Source organism: Pholis gunnellus, assembly GCF_910591455.1.
Source record: "Pholis gunnellus genome assembly, chromosome: 20".
Lineage (NCBI taxonomy): Eukaryota > Metazoa > Chordata > Actinopteri > Perciformes > Pholidae > Pholis > Pholis gunnellus.
Genome location: NC_136547.1, coordinates 18,794,789 through 18,813,513, shown reverse-complemented (window position 1 = coordinate 18,813,513; position 18,725 = coordinate 18,794,789). Strand labels below are relative to the sequence as shown.

Genomic DNA, 18,725 nt, shown 5'->3' with positions numbered 1-18,725 from the left:
TCACTCACTCAGTGTTTTTCACTAAAACAAAGACGTTTGCTGCTGCTGAGGCCAGCATTATGCAAGTTTTTTATATCTATAAACTGAGGACTAGGAGTGGAAATGGGAGTGATAATATTATAGCAATATACTGGAGTGTTTAAACATAGCTGGCGTCATTTGTTTATTTGAAACAACGGGTTTTAGTTTCTTCATGGGAGCTTGATTTGGCATTGTGATTTAAAGTTAATGATATTAGATATATATCTTCACTGCTGCCATAAACTATTTTATGGTTGGTTACACATTGTGTTCTTATATTTGGCTCTTTGAGGACGTAACTTAAGGTTGAAAATGGCACCTCAGCATTTTAGCAACCCTTATTCAAACAAGTGAATAGTTATCGTTGCAAGCTGACGTATTAATCTACAGGTTGTGCCACTTCTTTTCAATTATGAATGCTTACAGCACTGATACACTTTTCAGGCTAAGTGAAAGAAATAAAACATGCTCTAGGTCATAATGAAGTGCCTGTCCAAGCAGTCTAACAGATTAGAATGTAAAATGTCGCGGCAACATCAATTTTAAGCTCTCAGGAGGTAAGCTGATAAAGCAGACATTTAATTATGCAAATATTAAGCCACCATACATCTCAGATTGTGTTCTTCAGAGAAAAGGAAACTATACTGTAGAAGAACTTCTGTCATTAATGTGTAGAGGGCTTATCAAATAGTTAGTGATAATTGCTGTTGTTCTTCAGCCCTTACTGTCTAATCTCAGGTGTTATTAAACTGTCAAAAACAGTTTTGTACAAATGTGAATGTGAGTATTCTCAAGCAATTTTCCTGGAAAACAAATCAAACAGAATGTCTTAAGAAAAAAGCCCCACATCTTCCGGAAAAGCTTTACTTTATTTGACGTGACGCCCCTCTCAGAAACATCACTTTTGTGCAATGACACCAGGTGTTGGTGGAATGCAGATCAAAGTTGAACATATATATATATATATATGATAAAGCGCATAGACTGAGAAGACATTGGTGGCAAGAAAATATCACACAATATCAAAATGATTCCATAGCAGCAGGAGGACTTTGTAAAAATCATTAGTTGTATGTATTGCACTAGCAGAACATCTTCGTAAGAATTATGAAGCTTCAGCTAAAGCTGCCTCAATAAAGTGCTACGGCTATGCTTCTCTGAGTGCTTATTACACCTATATCTACAGAAGGCAAAAAAAGATTATCTTGCTTGGCAACTGAAGCAAAAAACACACAGGACCTATGCTTTCTTCACATTCCCATTAAAACCCGATATATCACTTTTATGAGATGTCATCGATCAAAAGTCATGGTCCTTTGTCATAAAGCTCAAGCTTTGCAAGGCCTACGAGGTGAGCAGAACGTGAAACATATAGCAGGCACACAAATGCTCCACGCTTTCCAAATTCAAAGCCCACTAACCCCAGTTACTAGAAAAGCAAAGTATTGCCACATGTCGAATCATCAGATGTGTCATGTCCTCATTCACAGACTGCCTTTCAAGGCCAAACACCACACAATAGATCAACAAAGACCGGCCCATTCCAAAGGCTCCTCCAGATGCAGAGGAGAAAACCATCCTCTGGGTTTTTAGGATCCCCAAACTGATCATGCACCAGTCGCTTGTCTCTACCAGGCAGGACATCATGACGACACTGTAGAGAATCTTCTACTTTGTTTTCATTTGAGGAGAAAGTTTTGCCAACTAACTTTCAGTCCTTGGAAGCACACATACATACCGCGTAGGGGCGCATTTCTTTCAACAGAGCGGCTTCTAAAATGAATTGAAAACCAGAGAAAGTCTTCCAATTGGGCTCATTGAGATGAGTTCACTTCTCCAAAGACTTGAAGGGTGCAGCTTCAGTGTATCGCTGTGCTCCAGCAGCTTTTGGATGCAACACAACAGCGTCATCCTCTCTTGACTGTTGCTTAGCAAAATTCACAAAAACCTACAAGTAAGTACATAGAAACATTAGGATCAAGCTATACTATAATATTTGTATGATATACTATATTATGACATTTTTTATGAAATACTATACTATGACTTTTTTATGATATATTGTCTATGACTTTTTAATGATTTTTAATTATTATTTACATTAACATTATTAACATTTTGATAACATCAAATATAGTACGACAGTTTTATGGTACTTTAAATTGGTGTTTTATGACATAACTATAGGACTGTACCCAATAACATATTGAGGGCTTTGGAGCTTCAGTGAGAAATATTCAAAGATATTCAAAGCCTTTGTTTACTTTAGTTGTTTGGCTTCACAGTGGCCTTTGACCAACCAAATGTAATCAGTTCATCCTTGAGTCCAGGTGGATGTTTGTGGCAAATTTGAAGAAGTTCCACTTCGGCGTTTCTCAGATATTATGTTAACGAGAGAAGACCGGACGGACAACCCCAAAACATAATGCCTCTGGCCACGCCTGTTGCCGACGTAGCAAGATTAGTTTGAACTAAGTTGGAAGATGACGTATAATGAGAAATGTTTAATATCTATCAAGTAAAAGAGCTAATCAAAAAACAAATGAAATGAAATATAATGCAAGTGGCTCTGTGAGGCTTAGCTGTGTTTCAGCTAAAAGCGTAGAGCCAGGTTAGCCCGACTAAAAGTAAAGAAATAGTGAATTATTCACAATTTCACTGGTTTTAAACTGAGCCATCTGATCGTCCTAAAAGAAGCGTGAAAGGAATAAATGTAAACCCCTGTTAAACTCCCATTTCATAATTCGTCATGTTTTCCTCTATCTATTTACCTGGTCAAGAGTGGTCTGTGACACCGAGTAGTCCTCTATCTTGAGCTTGTCTTTGTTAGCCAGGACCATTTGAAAGATCTTCCCGAGGGACGAGGAGGAGATCTTGTACTGTAGAGTGTTGTAGTGTTTCTCTCTCTGGATGCAGCCGGGGAAGGTGCTCTCCATGAAGGCTTCGGCAGGGTTCAGATCTGGAGCACACCCGGGCTTAGCGGCCCTGATCTTCATGGTCACCACGTAGCCGTCACCAAACCTACGTTAACGTTGATGTGGGACAAAAGAATAAATCAAAAATCTGAAATTTCATAGAATGCTAATATGATTGGATTTGTGTTTAATTGTCACATGAATGTTACAGAAATGTAACTATATTTAGGAATTTGATACTCGATATGGGATGAAGTGAAATCACTTACTTGTACTTAAGGTGCTGAATGGTTCCCAAACACTTAAAGGATCCATTAACCATAATTGCTAAGCGGGTACACAGCGCCTCACATTCCTCCATACTGCAAAGACAGATGGCGAAATTAGAGCTCATGAATATACATGCACACACATCACAGTCAAACACCCACACCAGAGAGTTTACCTGTGTGAGGTGAGAACCACAGCTCGCCTATCCTGGATAACGCTCATGATGGAGTTCCACAGAAAGCGTCTGGACAGAGGGTCCATACCTGTTGTGGGCTCATCCTAATACACAGTAATAGCAACAACAAATACATTAACTTACACACAGAAACATCCGTCTATCACCTATCCCCGTTCCCCATCCTAAACCTCTAATCCAAACCAAGCACTAGTCATAAGTGTGCGCCTCACCAGCAGCACCAGTGCAGGGCAGCCTATCATGGCGATGGCTGTGGAGAGTTTCCTCTTGTTGCCTCCACTGTAGGTTCCAGCACTTTGGCCTACGTACTCTGACAGACCCAGCTTCCGGATGGCCCACTCTGCAACCTGAGCATGAGGAGGATACTGTAAGTGCCTCCTGTTATAATTAAGTCAAACCAAATGTGTCCGATTTATGGATTTCGACGACACTATATGCACACTATGTAGTTTCCAAATACACAGGGTTTCTACCGGGGCGTGTTGCGTTCTTTGAACGACCGTATCACATTATGACTGGCTGATCATAATGGCTGATTGCTCGTATCTCTTCTCTGTCTGAATGTTGGCATTATTGAAATTATATTGCTGCTTTAATGCCCCCCTACGCTCTTCTCTTTATCAGACCGGCTCATTTTTTCTTTATGCTTACAGTGAAAGGATGTGCTACTTTACTAAATAAAAATATCACCTGTTGTATTCGTACTTCTTTTTTTTTTATTGAAATAATCACAAGGGGTGCCCAATTAGTTAACAAGTTAGGCTCGTGGACTGTGTTAATTTTACACACAAACATTATATATACTATGTAAGATACAGTCATCACGTTGATCATTTCAAAGTGCTCTATACAACCGTTATTTCCTGGCAAAAGCTGCATCTCACCCGGCTGATCTCTGACTCAGGAACTCCACGGAGGCGGGCGTAGAGGTGCAGATGTTCTCTACCTGTCAGCAGCTCATCTATGGCATCAAACTGTGGGCAGTACCCCATGTTCTGGTGGACGTCCAGGATGTTGGATAAAATGCTGAAGATTTAGGGGAAAACACTTGCAGTAAACAAAGAGAATGCTGCTTACAAGTGTCAAAATGTCTATCACGTTACGTTTATTTGTTAGTTCCTATATGTAAAAATAATATATTACTAACCTGTGACCAGCAACTGATGCTGCTCCTGAGGTGACAGCAATGTCTCCAGTCAACATTTTAAATGTTGTGGTCTTCCCTGCTCCGTTCACCCCCAGTAGACCAAAGCACTGCAGAGAAAACATGATAGATGAACAATGAAGAGACCAGAACGCTTCCTCTGTGGAGTAAATTGCATCGGTTTAACCACACAAACCTCTCCAGGTGATACTGCAATACACATTTGGTCCACTGCAGGGATGATTGTTCCCGTGTATGTCTAGAAAAATACAAGTATATTCTTTAGTGTGAAATCTTTTTTTTGATCATCAATTTTAGCATTTTGTCCAAAGACAAATGTCTCACCTTGGATAGGTCTCGTATGCGTAAAATGTCATTTGTTTTTTCACTCCTATAGAGTCGCTCTCTTTCCTCTGCCACATCTACATCTTCATCCAAAATAGGAGGCTTTGGGCGATCTGATATCCTGCCAATAGAAAAATGAAAGTTCAGTGAATCAACTTCTAGTCATTCTATGCAGCAGTCACATCACAATTAGAATGTGTTATCTTGGAATTTTATTTCACACATGGACATTTTTAAAGAGCAAATAAATTTAGTTTCTTAATCCAAGCACTACTACACTTACCAGTGATCCATGAAGAAGCGATACTGGAACAAAATGTTTAGTATGAAATAGACAAATCCCTCAACAGCCATGCAAAATAGGTTCTTCCCAATAAAGTCCCAGTTATAGGGGTCTGGACTGTAGTCCTCACCTGATGAAACACATAACATACCTTTCAATCACGCTTTCACACTTTCATTTACATAATGAAGTTACAATACAATCTTAGAATAGTTTATCTTGAATACATCTTTCAGTCAAATTGGTGATTGTAATTGTATTGTATTAATTCACATCTAGTCCTTTGAACTTCCGAGAATTATTCTTCACTGTTGCATAATGTGTTGCAGAGCGTTTGGTTCAAAAGTGGAGTGTGTTACCACTCTGCAGTTGGCTTGGGCCTTGATGGCACATGTAAGCAATCAGATGTGTGATGCAGCCAGTGACCCAACATTCATTCAGAGTGTTGAGATGGTGGCGGCCAGCTGGAGGCTGGTCTGTGAGGTGTAAAAGTAGCTGTGTGTACTTACCGAAACGAGCGTAGATATCAGTAACAGCCTGGTTCATGGCCATGTCTATGAGACCTCGGCCCAGGCAGTAATGGGGGAAGATGAGCAGCACAGCCTTTAACAGCTGGTTCAACTTGTACAGAGCCTGAACGAGAAATCCAAATTAGGATGATGTGGTGACATGGAAGAGGCATGGGAGACGGGATTTACAGAGACACACGCCCTGTGGTCTTACTGTGGTGCTCTCAAAAAGGTCCAAGATGAAGGTGATGGCACTGCTGTTGATGCCAATGAAGAGGTTGATACATGACAAAGAGACGTAGGCTGTGCTGGGGACACTGAATATGAAGGACATGGGGTACATCATGGGTGTCACAGACCATCTAAAAGAGAAAAAGATCAAAAAGAGCATCAGTTTAAGCACAAAGAATGTCATGATCTAAAACCAGACACCAGTGATTCATTACTCAATGTTATGCTAGACACACTTGCTTTTTGCAAACCAGCTTTGAGCATTACTGTAAAAAATTATGTTGCTTTTCTACATGACAAGAATGTGAAAATATTGCATATTGGCACAAGATATTTTAATTCAGCTTTATAGTCTGGCCCCATTGTACATCCTTTGTTGTTGGAAAAAGACTGAACAAATACAGTTAGAGCTTTAGAAAGACAAATACCTACCCATAAAGCATGAGCAGGGAAATAAGTGGTTGGAGGTTGGTTGGGGAGGTGTAGCACTTCTTATCAAAAAAGATGAATATTTCCACCACCATCGCTGCACTGATGGTGTAATTCAACTGGAGAAACAACAATAAAAACAATGTTCATGAAGAGCAGAAAGCCTTTTGACATGTGGGCGTCTTTACCTTGGTTGTTCTTATAAACATTGTTTCATGTCATAGGGTCACTGTACCATGTCCCAGAGAAAGTTGGCCATCCAGTAAACCAACGGACTGACGCCACTGACAAACTGCAGGTGTTTGGCCTGGGTGACCCTCTCCTGAATCAAATAGAGGACAAAGCTGGCTGGAACGAAGGACATGGCAAAGATGACACAGATGGCCACCACTGCATCCACTGAGGTGGTCAGGCTGGGGAAAGGACAGAGGAAAACAAAAATAAAAAACAAAAAAAAACCTGACTGGATCACTAGGAACTAATCTAGGTGTCACACCTCTGTGACACTATAGAAACTCCTTACTTTTACTTGCAATCTCCTGGAAAAGTTTCAGACTTTGAAATGTAATTGGATGACATGTCCAGCCATTGGTCACTCACACAGTGATCTCAGAGAGCTGCTTCTTGGTGAGGTTGAGAGGGTGGTTGATGGCAGTGATTCCATATTCATCCAGGTTAGCTCCTTTGGGCAGGTTTGTACGGAGGATGGCGTTGTTGGCCACGTTCATGAAGGAAACCATGGCATGCCAGCCCTTGTTATTATACCAAACCTGTTGAAAGATTAAATAAATGTATAATGGTAATAACGCAGACATGTCATCTATTAAACTATAGCATTTACTTTTGAGAGAATTGTGAACAGTCAATGAGGCAGATGGACCACAGTGATGAAGGTTTCATCCTGATGGTGAGGCTTTATTGGACTGACCTTGACACCGTCTTGAGTCTCCATGTACCGGAGGAATGTCCCGATGTCCTTCAGCGTTTGTTTGGAGCAATTGCCCTGCAACCAACAATTGAAGACCCAATTCCAAAAACAAAATCACAGAAAAGCCAGGAGACCAGGATAAAAGTGCACAAAGACAGAAGCATATACACATCATTTTGCATTTTGAAGCCATACCCCAGTGACATTGAGCAGTCGTCCCAGCTGAGCTGCTAGATCCTGGATGGTCTTTGGCTGCAGCTCTAAAACAGGAAGCTGTCCTCCCACTGATATGCCTCCATACCTGGACATCACAGAGAAAACCCTGCTGACATCTACAGCTACTCAAGCCCAAAGCTGTACCAGACCATAACAACCACTGGAGGGAGCACTGCACCGCCACACATAACACATCCGTCCATGTAATATATATTTCTAAATGATTATAAGATAGCCCGATTTGGACCTAACTGTAATCCGACAATAAAGCTAGATAAAAACGTGAAATTACCTTTGTTCGTTCACCCAATATTTGCTCTTCAAGCTGAAAGAGATAAACATTTCCACTTTACAAAAATACTTTTGTACTTTTACATCAACAATACTGTACTTTGTTGTTACATGTACACATCTTGGATAATATAGAGGAGAGAATGTTTAGTAAATCTGTGATTTTTGATAAAGTAACTCAGTTTGCATTCAGCTTTTACTTTTTGGACAAGAGAGTAAGTTCTTCCTTTTGAATCGGTGCGCAGAATCTCATACCTGGTTCTGATGAGGCTGGGGTAGGTCTTCACCAGGTAGTCAGAGATGTTTCTGCCTGTTAGGTCCATGAGAACATCTCCTGTTGACTGGATCCTCTAAAACACCAAAAAACGCACAGTGTATATTAAATATGAGAAACTCGTCAGCAATGGTGGACCTCCAAATGTATGATTTCTGATACAGAGGTTCAATGCACAATACAGAAAGTAATAGTGCACTGCAAGGGTTGATAGTGTGTGTCTGTGTGTGTGTGTGTGTGTGTGTGTGTGTGTGTGTGTGTGTGTGTGTGTGTGTGTGTGTGTGTGTGTGTGTGTGTGTGTGTGTGTATATATATATATATATATAAGTTTATTGTGGCCATTTTCAATATTAGTGACCCAACAACCTGTGGAGGTGGCAGGCCTCCAGCTCCTGCAGGACACACGGGGAGCATGGTGAGTTTCCTGGGTGTGCTGCACTGACAGTTTGGAGATGGTCGGAGGAAGTTCCATTTTGGGCTGGCCAGCATGTCTATCAGGGCGGGGTTTACCAGGGGCATCTCCCACTCTGTGGTGATGTTGTTACATGGGAAATCTCTACCAGTGGGAGAAAATGACTGATGTAGTTAAACAAGACAGCAAAGAGCATAGTCTGGGTAAAGAAATGATCTAAATTTGTGAAGGATACTCACTCCAGTGGTTCCTCCGCCATGCAACGAGTCCCAAAGCCAGGCTTGTTCAACAGCACCTCACCAAAGTATCTCATCTGAGCATCCGTAGGACGCTCATTACTGCAACGGACAAAATCAGAACGTGTATCTGGAAACATTTTTGTCCAATTCAATAGAAAGTATTGTACTGATCTCAATAAATTGGCAAGTCTCCTCATAACAGCTAAATAGTGCTAGGTGACTTCATGTCCATTATTCCCACCTGAAGAAGGTATACTGTCTCCCATACATCCAGGGACTGAGAGTCAGACTTTGATACTCTCCGAAAGGTGGAACGATCAGCGTGAGGGTCAGTGCCAGGAAAACAAAACTGGCTGGGAGCACAATCTACCAACAACAGATACATAACTGCCATTTAAAAAACAGACAACATATGCAACTCTGATTAGGATCAAGGCCCTGGTAGTTATTCAACTCAAACTGAATAGCAATATATTGCAGCAAGTAACTATGCTTATACCCCATTACCAGCCTAGTTTTCAAATGTAGATCTTATTCCAGTAAACACAAGTACAACATCCCATATAGCAACTCTTATAACATGAAATGCTATCAAGAATACTTACAGTGCTGCATTAGACCATGGTTTGATAAATTATAGCAAGGTTACCTGGGCAAAGAAGTCTTTGTAGGAGCGTGTTGCGTGATGCAACCTCTTGATCAGCAGAGCAAAGAACTGTTTGATGGTGAGACACAGCCCTCTGACCTGATGGGATCCCCTGCCTGCAGTACCTTCTGGGACATCACACAGGCCCTGGCCATCGGTGTGCAAAGCCCCATCTGTCTCTGGAATACAGAGCACTAAGTCAAGTTGCACAGTCTTACTTGCACAGGGAGTGTACATGCTATGTAGATTAAAGAGGCCAGCCAGCAAGCCAAGCACGACTTCTGTGAACAGTGATCAAAAAGCATTTACCAGCAGTGTTCTACTAGCCTCGGGGATGTGGTTCATCATTTAACATGATACTAGTGTGCCAGTGAAAGCTCCGGAACAAAATATATATACAGTACATGATGAATAGCCTACATCAGCAAGCATAAGTTCTCTGCATTACACTGTTGTCAGGAAAAACACATTTACCAAAACGTGTTTTCAGGAATGAATTAAAGAACGTTTAAAGCAATAGTTTGACATTTTTGGGAAATACGCTCAGTCATTTTCTTGCGGTGGGCTCGATGAAAAGATTGATTGCACATTGTGTTTGTACAATAGATATGAAGCTAGTGCCAGCAGTCGGTTATCTTAGCTTAGCACAAAGACTGGAAACAGGAGAAAACAGCTAGCCTTACTCTATCGAAAAGTAAAAAACTGCCTGCTAGCAGCTCTTACTCATTTTGTTATATTGCGTTTGTTAAATACATTCAACAACAAAAAAATAAGTGCAGAAACGGTACGTTGTACCTTAACAGGGTGTATTTTTTGGGACTAATAACTTTACAATACACAAACAGTTTCATGCTGAGATTAAGGAAAGAACTATACCAGCGAACAGTCGGTGGCTAAACTAACCAGCTACTGGCTGTATCTTCATATTTACCTTCTCATCGAACACTTGCAAGTTGAAATTAGAGGGCATTTGCAAAAGTGTCATAATATTCGGTCAACTTCTAAGTTGACCTTCACTTATTTTTGTTTTTCAACGAAGGAAGGTTGAGTGGTTTCATTTTAATGATACATTATGTTCTGTAAAGCCTCTTAAATCACATAAATCAATTTGCTTTTCCCACAACAGCATTTGTCCAGAGCTGTTAGCTAGAAGCTGAATGTCACCTTTTGGTGGTTCCATATCAACTCCCACTCTGTCGAATCCACAGAGACTAGCTCGACAGATCTGTCGCAATGATTTCTTGTCTAAGAAAGTTAGAGAACGGAAAACAAAGGATGTAGTCCACATTAGGGGGCTACGAGAGCTACAACTATACATTCAGACACAAAACAAATCAACAGCACGAGAAAGACAACTTAAGGAAAAGTGCTACAAAAACCTTTTTACCTGGTATACATTTCCTGGTGGTTGCATTCCCATTAGCAGTGACCTTTAGGAAAATCTACAAAGAAATAGCTTATTTTTATTGTCAAGAACCAAGATTAACAGATGCTCTTCACTACACAGCCTCATGTAACGGAGCCTAATCACTGCAAAGGTAAATGTCAGGAAGAGTCTGTATGACAGATTGTCCCAATAAAACTCTCCTTGCTATCAAAATTGCCATTTAGCACTAAAAATTTAAATGTCGTTTGTACTTAATAATCTGTTATTCAGGGTAAGTAATTGTCAGTTTGATCTATTGCCTCATTTCTTTAATTCCTGGGACTAAAGTGTAAATTTATAAACATAAATAACCTTTTTTTCATTTTCCTAATGAATCACAATTGCATGTAGTTGGTAAATACAAAACAATGTAATTTAACTACAGCTGCTCCAATTTAATTTGTTATTATTTTCACGCACCTCCTCCAGCGATGTGTCGGACACACCGAAGCTGGTGAGGCCAATGTCCACCAGGGTTTCCTCCAGCTCCCTGAAGAGGCTGGCGTAGGCCCTGGGCTGGAAGTTTTGGTTGGGCAGCAAGTAGGTCAGCTCCTGGCCAATGGCCTCGATGAGACGAGCCTCTGGCACGTGATGGTGGATCAGGGCTGTGATGTTTTCCATGTTACCTGGAGATGAGAGGTGGGGAACGATTTTTGCTTAACTTCAACTTCCATCACACATTAATGGCTTTTGATTGTTTCATTTAATATCGTATTGCCTGCCCTTTACCTCTCTTATAATGAAAATGTATAAAAAGAGAAAACAGAATATCTGACAACTGACAGGTGATGAGTAAACATGTGGTGTAAGAAAAATAAGAGCGTCCAAAATCACAGCCGTGAATGAAGAAAAACACATTACATTATCAATAATTATAATAACTTTATTTATATAGCAGTGTTCACAAAGTGCTTTGACAGACAAAGCAGCAAAAGCAATACAGCATTGGTTGAGCAAAACTGATGTTGACCTTTAGAAGGTTTACAGTAGTACATTGAGTACAGTCAGTAGGGTGTTTCTAGGTGTGAAGGCAGCAGCTGCAGTAAGTGGACTGACTACAATCCAGTACAAAAGAGACAAAGGAATTGTGCTCTATTGCAGTATTAATTTAGAAGTTGACAAGACTAAAAACAGGTCTAAGGAGATTGACATGAACTTGTCATAACACAGTGATCTCTAATTACAAAAGCAAAATAATGGAACCTACCATCCATCTGTCTGTCTTGAGGCTGGCTCTCTTCCTGGTCCACTTTAAACTTTGAACACTTTGAACATGTACAGGAGCAATCATCTGTACGATCACAGCTGGCCTGCAGGACAAAATATTATCAGAAACCATAATATATTGTATACACTCGTGTATTTCTGGACTCATTAACATACAAATCACTAAATGCTGTTTCATATACTCTTTCTAGCCAGATAAGAATTAAATTCTAGCACTATAATAAACTACATCTTCAACCCAAATGCATCACTCCACTTCTAAAGCTGCCACTCTGGACCATTTAAAACCTAATGCACAAAAACACACAAGCTCCAAGCTCGCACCTTTGGAGTATTTTGTTTCATTCGGCGTACGAGAGTGAGGTAGAAGCCGGCGCCAAAACAGTTCTTGAGAAAGATGGGGGAACCGCAGCAGTAGAGGCGGCCCTGAGACATGATAGCCACCCTGTCACTGAGCAGGTCGGCTTCATCCATGTGGTGAGTGGACATGATCACGGTGCGCCCTGCAGCGTGAGACAGAGAGGGATGATGAGGAACGGGGTAAATAGAGACACATGAAAGAAGGATAGATGTTTGATGATCGTGATTTAGGGCAATCTTTCTTTTTTTAGCTCAATCCAGATCGTCAAGATTAAGGCAGCTGAGCTGGCCTGAATGTGGCATCTTAACTTCAGAAGGCCAAAGAATACAGGACATAATTGCCACAGTTAAACTGAACGCATCTTTATTTTAAGAGTCTTTCATTGTGTACGTAACAGATTAAGTTCAGAACATTTTTTAGATATCAGGTTTAGTGGAAGAGCCGTCAGACATGTTGTCGATAGTGTCATCAGTGATGCGATGTTTAGTTGCAGGACTCAGGTTGAATTATTTTTAGCCTGACTAGACAAACCTGTCAGGTTTGTTCATCATCTCACCTCTACATGTAATATAGCATGGCAAGCTACACTGCTACTTTGTTTATAATAATGTTCACCCCAGATCTCTTCTAATCGGTTTATATGAAACCTGATAACTAATTCATAATTAGAAGGTAAGAATATTAAGCATACTAATATCTAATAAATTATATTCACTTAATTATCTATTTTCCTGCCAGACACCATTTAGCTGACTACACATGTTTGCCAGTTATTACAGATACACCATTGTGTTAATGGGACAAAAATGAATTCAAATTTAGAAATTATTTTAAATAATACAAATATCACAATAGCAGTATGAACTGCTACCTATTTTTAAAAGATGGATAGTGTCCATGGCGACTCACAACACATTTGGCATCTAACTGTAAGTGCATAATGATTTCATATAGAGCACGATATAAGACAGTTAAAGTTGGCGATTTTAAGGAAAAACTGAAACCGTTTTTTGTCTTTTGGGATTGGAAAACACTTGTGTGTGTCGATCTGAGGGGGCAAGGCCTCCACAGCACCATGACATTAGGGTTCCATACCTTCTTCTAGCCAGCAAGGATCAGTCTTACCTGCACGGTATTTGAGCAGCAGGTCCCAAATGGAGCGCCTGGAGTAGGGATCCACCCCTGAAGTGGGCTCATCCAGGATCACCACCTTGGCCCCACCGACAAACGCCAAGGCAACAGATAACTTCCTCTGCATGCCCCCTGAATTAGAACATCATAAAGTACTGACAGCGCACATAGCATTGTGTGTGTGTGTGTGGTTTGTGTGGTAGTAAGCATAAATACATTTGTACACACAACTGCACATACACTTGCATCCTGCACACCAGCTTTTTAAAAAAAAAAGTACTTTGCAGCTGTTTTGTGGGGGGGATGAAGAAGCATCTTGACAGACCTGAGAGGTTCTGGGTCAGTTCATCTCTCTTGTGGGGAAGACCCAGATCCTGCAGCATGTTCTCCACCTCCTCCTGGGCCTCTGCTATTGGACGACCTTTCAACAGCGAGTAGAAGAGGATATGTTCCGCTACAGTCATACTGACAGAAAACAAACGAAAGATGGGGAAATCATAATTCAGTTACAACAATACAATTGTGTAAACGATACACAGCAAGCATGATTTTTTTTTTTTTTTTTTATCACAATGTGTTGAGAGTTACATACTGCTGAAAAAGGATGTTGTATTGAGGGCACATTCCCAGAGACAGACGGATGTTGTCCATGTCTGTGCGGATGTCCTTGCCATAGATGGTGGCTGTCCCCGAGGTGGGAGGGAACATACCGGTCAAGATGGACCTAGGATGAGGAGACAGAAAGAGAGAAGTAAATGAAGACTGCTTTAAAAATGTTCAGCTCTTACAGTTATTGTGTGCGAGTGTATGCATATGTGTGACATACATGGTGGTGGTCTTCCCGGCACCATTTTGGCCCAGAATGGCAGTAATCTGGCTCTCATAAATGCTGATGCTAAGGCCATCCACGGCCGGTGTGGAGCTACCGCCGAACACCTTGACCAGGTTCTGGATACAGACGCCCTTCACCAGGTCAGCTGGCTCTGCTTCAAAGAATGGCTGACCTGCATAAAGCAAAGACAACCAGATAACCGACCACAACCAAACCAAAAAAATCAGATTTTATCTGACAAAAGTTTACGAAAGACACATATGAGATCAGGGGACTGGAATGCCATAACAGTTAAAAGACAAGTTCCAATCACTTATTAACTAAGCATGAAACTGAGAAGTTAACAGTATGTGTGTGTTCACATATACCAGCAAGTGCAAACAGCTACACAAGGACACTGAGTTCCCACACAATGACGGACTGGCAGAGAGGGAAAGTGAGAGCAAAGAGAGAGAGGGCTTCAATCCCAAGTGAGATCAAGTGTTTGCTTGGAGAGATATTACATCTACATAATCAATACATTATGTAATGAATTATACATGGAAGAATGCTGTAATTGCTTTTTCAGAATTAAGCTAGAGATGCTGATAGGCAATAAAATGCAGCTGTAATGTGCAATAATGAAATTGTGATATAACTGTGTATCTATTATACCCTGGGGTGGAATATGAAACGCAGCTCTCACAGGAAGTTACAATGTGAAAGTGTTTTGGTTATGAATTTAAACAACACCAGCTTTGTACACACCGTCTCCGATCTGGTTCTCCTCAGCCTGACCCTCCACCAGCCTCTCACCCTGATCCTGGTGATCACATGACGCTGACTCTTCCAGAGTCTTGGGTTTCTCCTGGTCTTTCTCCTGATCTTGGTTTTCTTCCTCCTTTTGCTTCTGCTGCTCTCCTTGTTTTTTGTTTGTCAGGTTATCAAAGCCTTTTTTTTCCATCTCCAGTTTGCTGTTGTCTTTGGAGACAAAATAAAGGATTTTAAAAACTGACTTAGGACTGAGATCGGTACATTATGTCACGAGATAACAGTCTCTCCTCTAAGCATACATATTGTATTATGCACAGTACATGAACAGGAAAAATGATGAGCAAGTAAGCTTACCTGAAGCGGGAGCCACACTGTTGAGCCAATAACAGGGCAGGAGGGGGAAGTAAAACGGTCGACCAATTCCATACTGGCCTGTGATAAAAAAAATATATAACACATAAACTACAGTAAATGAATCAAAATAGTATCAAACCCTTCATTTCTCTCTTATACACTGACCAGGGAAGACATTGTCCAGGTACCAGGCCAGCGCAGCATACAGCACAGTATCCAGGCCCATCATGCAGATGGAGGTGAGAAAGGAGAACTCGTCCCCCTCCAGAGGGCTGGTCTGGATGTTGTCCCACTGCAGACCCAGGCCCTGCTCTTCGTACCGCGACAGGTACTCCGTCCCAAAGCCAAACGCCACTTGGGACAACAGACTCTGCGAGGAGAGACAATGGTAAACTCATCTTTTTTTCTGCATTTAAGGCTCGTACTTCTACCAATTGCCTAAAATGAATTCATTCTGTGTTTAATCTAAGACTATGACTATTAAGTTTAGACTGTGTGACTCTGTGAAGAGTCAAGAATTGAAGATCCTGAGCAGTTAAATCCTGTGCTGTAGCTGAAATTGATTAATTACTGTATATATGGTATTTTTGGTAAATGTTTTCAACTGGAACATATTCCTTTTATAGAGAGAGATGCTGAGATGCTGAGATGGGACACCCACCACCAAGATCTTCATGTCCTTAGTGATGTGGTCTTGCCAGGCAAAGCAGAAGATGTGCGGGAGGTAAAGTGCAAAGTAAATGATGCCGCAGCAGGCTGCTGCTAGGTTGGCCTGGTTGAAGAAGACACTGAGGAGGAAGCATTGCATGATGGTAGCCATGGTGAAGGTGAGCAAAAAGAGGAAGAGGATGCCACCGTTGCTGTAGTTCAGTACCCTTCCTCCCTATAGGCCGGAGACGGAGAGAAATGGGCTTTTTAGTTGCAATTCCCTGAATCTGCATCGGAAATATACCAAACATACATACTGTGGATGTATTTGAAGGCATAGGGATCAAACTTTAAAGTTGTCTTCATATATAACTGATCTTTTATCTGTGCAGTACTTGTGGTTTCCGCCCAGGGACTACAAATGACCACATGCATATGCATTGTGCATTGTCCCCGCTAAATAAACGATGAAATAAATGTTGTTGACTTGTTTCTTGAATGAGTAAACGAGAATGAGACTCAATTTTAGCAAAAACTGATTTGATTCCTTTGGAGAAAGTTGCAATGGATTGGTTGTTCAACATTTTCAATACAGAACATGTTCCACACTGTATGACAATGTAACATATGTGAAATTTGTTGTTATTATTATGTGTAAAACTGAGTGAAATATTCCAGTCCAGGAAATCATGTTTTACAATCAATGTGGAATAATCTACAGTGTTCGAATGGCTTTTGCATAATCATTTGAATCAAACTAATTTTTGTTCATAGTATATTTGAAATATATAGAAACCATGTAATGTTTATTGTAAAAGTAGTTGCCATGTGAAATCAGGGCTAATAAATACCATATTGGTCACACACGAATAATACATTATTTGGGTAATTGCTTAACACACATATCATCCACTAGAGGTCAGAATAGCCCATCTTACAACAATATGTCAGTTGAGCCACTGGCTGGCAACAAGAGATGACTTGTGACTCTTACGACATAGAGGAGTTAATAATTGCCGAGTACATTCCTCCAAAGCTGTTGACATAATTCCCATGATGTCATGGTATTCACAGTTTTCCCATCAATGATTTATATGTACGCAATCAGTAAGCCACTATTGTTATTAGTTCAAGGAAGAAGATCTTGTAATGCCTCAGAGTAGAACTGGGTGATAGTTATCATGATCAGAGACATGCTGAATTTCTTATTTTAACAGATTTATTAGCTTCACAGGAACATTAGGTGTTTCTGCCAAAAGATGGATTGTAGTCCAAAATGACAGCAAAAATGGCAACTAAATGTAATTTAAGTGAAAATGAAGGTAATCAGAAATGTGACAGGATATAGTAGAGCATAGCCTGCACTCTAGGAGCTCCATTCATATACTGTTTACTTTGCATTATCAGTCTTCCACCTACAGTGGCATCAGGTCTTCTGCCCAAACATACAGTGTCTGTATGGAACAAATTAGATGGCGCAGGAATGAGGATCTTTAGAAGCTTTTTTAGGAAAATTCTTCCTCACCATGATGATGGCGGTGAGGAGAGCGGTGCTAGTTCCCATCATAAGGAAGCTGTCAATAAACCAGGTGGACCAGATGACGCTGTTGGTGACCCCCATGGCCTTCATGGTCTCCTTCAGCCGGAGTTCCTTCTCCAGGACAATACTCTTGACAATCATGGACACAGAGTAGACCCAGGCCAGTACCATAAAGATGGGGAAACAGCGGTTCAATGTCAGCATGAAGCTGGATAAAGAAGGGGAAAGAGGAATAAGATAAAGGAGAGGGACACAGTTACTGAGTTGAGGAACCAGAAATGTGTGATTCTCAAAAATCTATCAGGTTCACTATAAAAGAGTAGTTTACTCAGTGACGTAATGCTAAGTTGTGACTGTACCTTGAAAATCAAAAACTAGAAGAAAGTCAACAAAACATCTGCAATGGCTGTTAAATGTGATTGAATTTTGTTTAAATTGACTAAATGATCAACTTTTCCCACTTACAGATCATCCACATAACAAGGGTAGGGCATCTGCTGTAGGTAAACACCTAGCGGCCACTCCTTTCCCGTCTGAGTCTTGATGATCCCATGTTCTATTATGTCCTGGAGGTAAGCAAAGCCGCCCCAAACATAGCGGAAGTCATCCATAGGATCAGCTCTGGGGCCAGGATCCCAATACCTGAGCAATACACACATAATTAATCTTTACGCTTATCGTGATACTAAACCCATCATTTCCATTTGACTTTGATTCTGACCTGTCTTTGACCTTATTGGTGCGCTCCACTGCATCAATATCCATACGGATCTTGAACTTCACATGAGGTGGGACATTGGTGGTCCAAGGGTGCATATTTACAAAGACAAGTCCTGCCCAGAACTTGCAGTCCTTCAACAAGTCCAAGGCCCAATAAGTGACGGTGTCTTCGTCAGGCACAGCCACAAACTTATCCAGGAGCACACACTGAGTGAGGCAGAGGGAACAAGACAGAGACTGTTTAGCAGAATATTGGATTTTACTTAAAAAGAACACAAAATCAGTTTCCCTTTAGATCACTTACTTGAGTTTTACATACACTGTGTCAAAATTGTAGTCATGAAGGTCAACAATCCAGCAATCAAAAGCACTTTTTAAGGATTT

The 18,725-nt window shown here is 40.9% G+C and overlaps 1 protein-coding gene across 1 annotated transcript in view; it reads right to left on the bottom strand.

The window, feature by feature from the left end:
* Positions 1-1,027: 1,027 nt before the first annotated feature.
* Positions 1,028-18,725, bottom strand: part of abca4a (ATP-binding cassette, sub-family A (ABC1), member 4a) — a gene marked incomplete at its 5' end in the record, with an annotated part of 31,948 nt that continues 14,250 nt past the window's right edge. Inside the window, 39 exons of the mRNA XM_079181722.1 lie at positions 1,028-1,969; positions 2,793-3,042; positions 3,206-3,298; positions 3,382-3,485; positions 3,615-3,749; positions 4,287-4,428; positions 4,550-4,656; positions 4,743-4,805; positions 4,892-5,012; positions 5,175-5,304; positions 5,684-5,807; positions 5,898-6,045; positions 6,347-6,462; positions 6,579-6,756; positions 6,944-7,113; positions 7,272-7,346; positions 7,467-7,572; positions 7,780-7,812; positions 8,034-8,128; positions 8,419-8,608; positions 8,704-8,802; positions 8,945-9,069; positions 9,353-9,522; positions 10,514-10,594; positions 10,737-10,791; positions 11,196-11,401; positions 11,983-12,085; positions 12,327-12,505; positions 13,489-13,626; positions 13,820-13,959; positions 14,087-14,218; positions 14,321-14,498; positions 15,074-15,286; positions 15,434-15,511; positions 15,599-15,803; positions 16,095-16,316; positions 17,607-17,829; positions 18,087-18,263; positions 18,343-18,548. Of these exons, the coding sequence (XP_079037848.1) occupies positions 1,850-1,969; positions 2,793-3,042; positions 3,206-3,298; positions 3,382-3,485; positions 3,615-3,749; positions 4,287-4,428; positions 4,550-4,656; positions 4,743-4,805; positions 4,892-5,012; positions 5,175-5,304; positions 5,684-5,807; positions 5,898-6,045; positions 6,347-6,462; positions 6,579-6,756; positions 6,944-7,113; positions 7,272-7,346; positions 7,467-7,572; positions 7,780-7,812; positions 8,034-8,128; positions 8,419-8,608; positions 8,704-8,802; positions 8,945-9,069; positions 9,353-9,522; positions 10,514-10,594; positions 10,737-10,791; positions 11,196-11,401; positions 11,983-12,085; positions 12,327-12,505; positions 13,489-13,626; positions 13,820-13,959; positions 14,087-14,218; positions 14,321-14,498; positions 15,074-15,286; positions 15,434-15,511; positions 15,599-15,803; positions 16,095-16,316; positions 17,607-17,829; positions 18,087-18,263; positions 18,343-18,548 (5,430 nt within the window). The 3' untranslated portion in view covers positions 1,028-1,849. The remainder of the gene's footprint in view (positions 1,970-2,792; positions 3,043-3,205; positions 3,299-3,381; positions 3,486-3,614; positions 3,750-4,286; positions 4,429-4,549; positions 4,657-4,742; positions 4,806-4,891; positions 5,013-5,174; positions 5,305-5,683; positions 5,808-5,897; positions 6,046-6,346; positions 6,463-6,578; positions 6,757-6,943; positions 7,114-7,271; positions 7,347-7,466; positions 7,573-7,779; positions 7,813-8,033; positions 8,129-8,418; positions 8,609-8,703; positions 8,803-8,944; positions 9,070-9,352; positions 9,523-10,513; positions 10,595-10,736; positions 10,792-11,195; positions 11,402-11,982; positions 12,086-12,326; positions 12,506-13,488; positions 13,627-13,819; positions 13,960-14,086; positions 14,219-14,320; positions 14,499-15,073; positions 15,287-15,433; positions 15,512-15,598; positions 15,804-16,094; positions 16,317-17,606; positions 17,830-18,086; positions 18,264-18,342; positions 18,549-18,725) is intronic.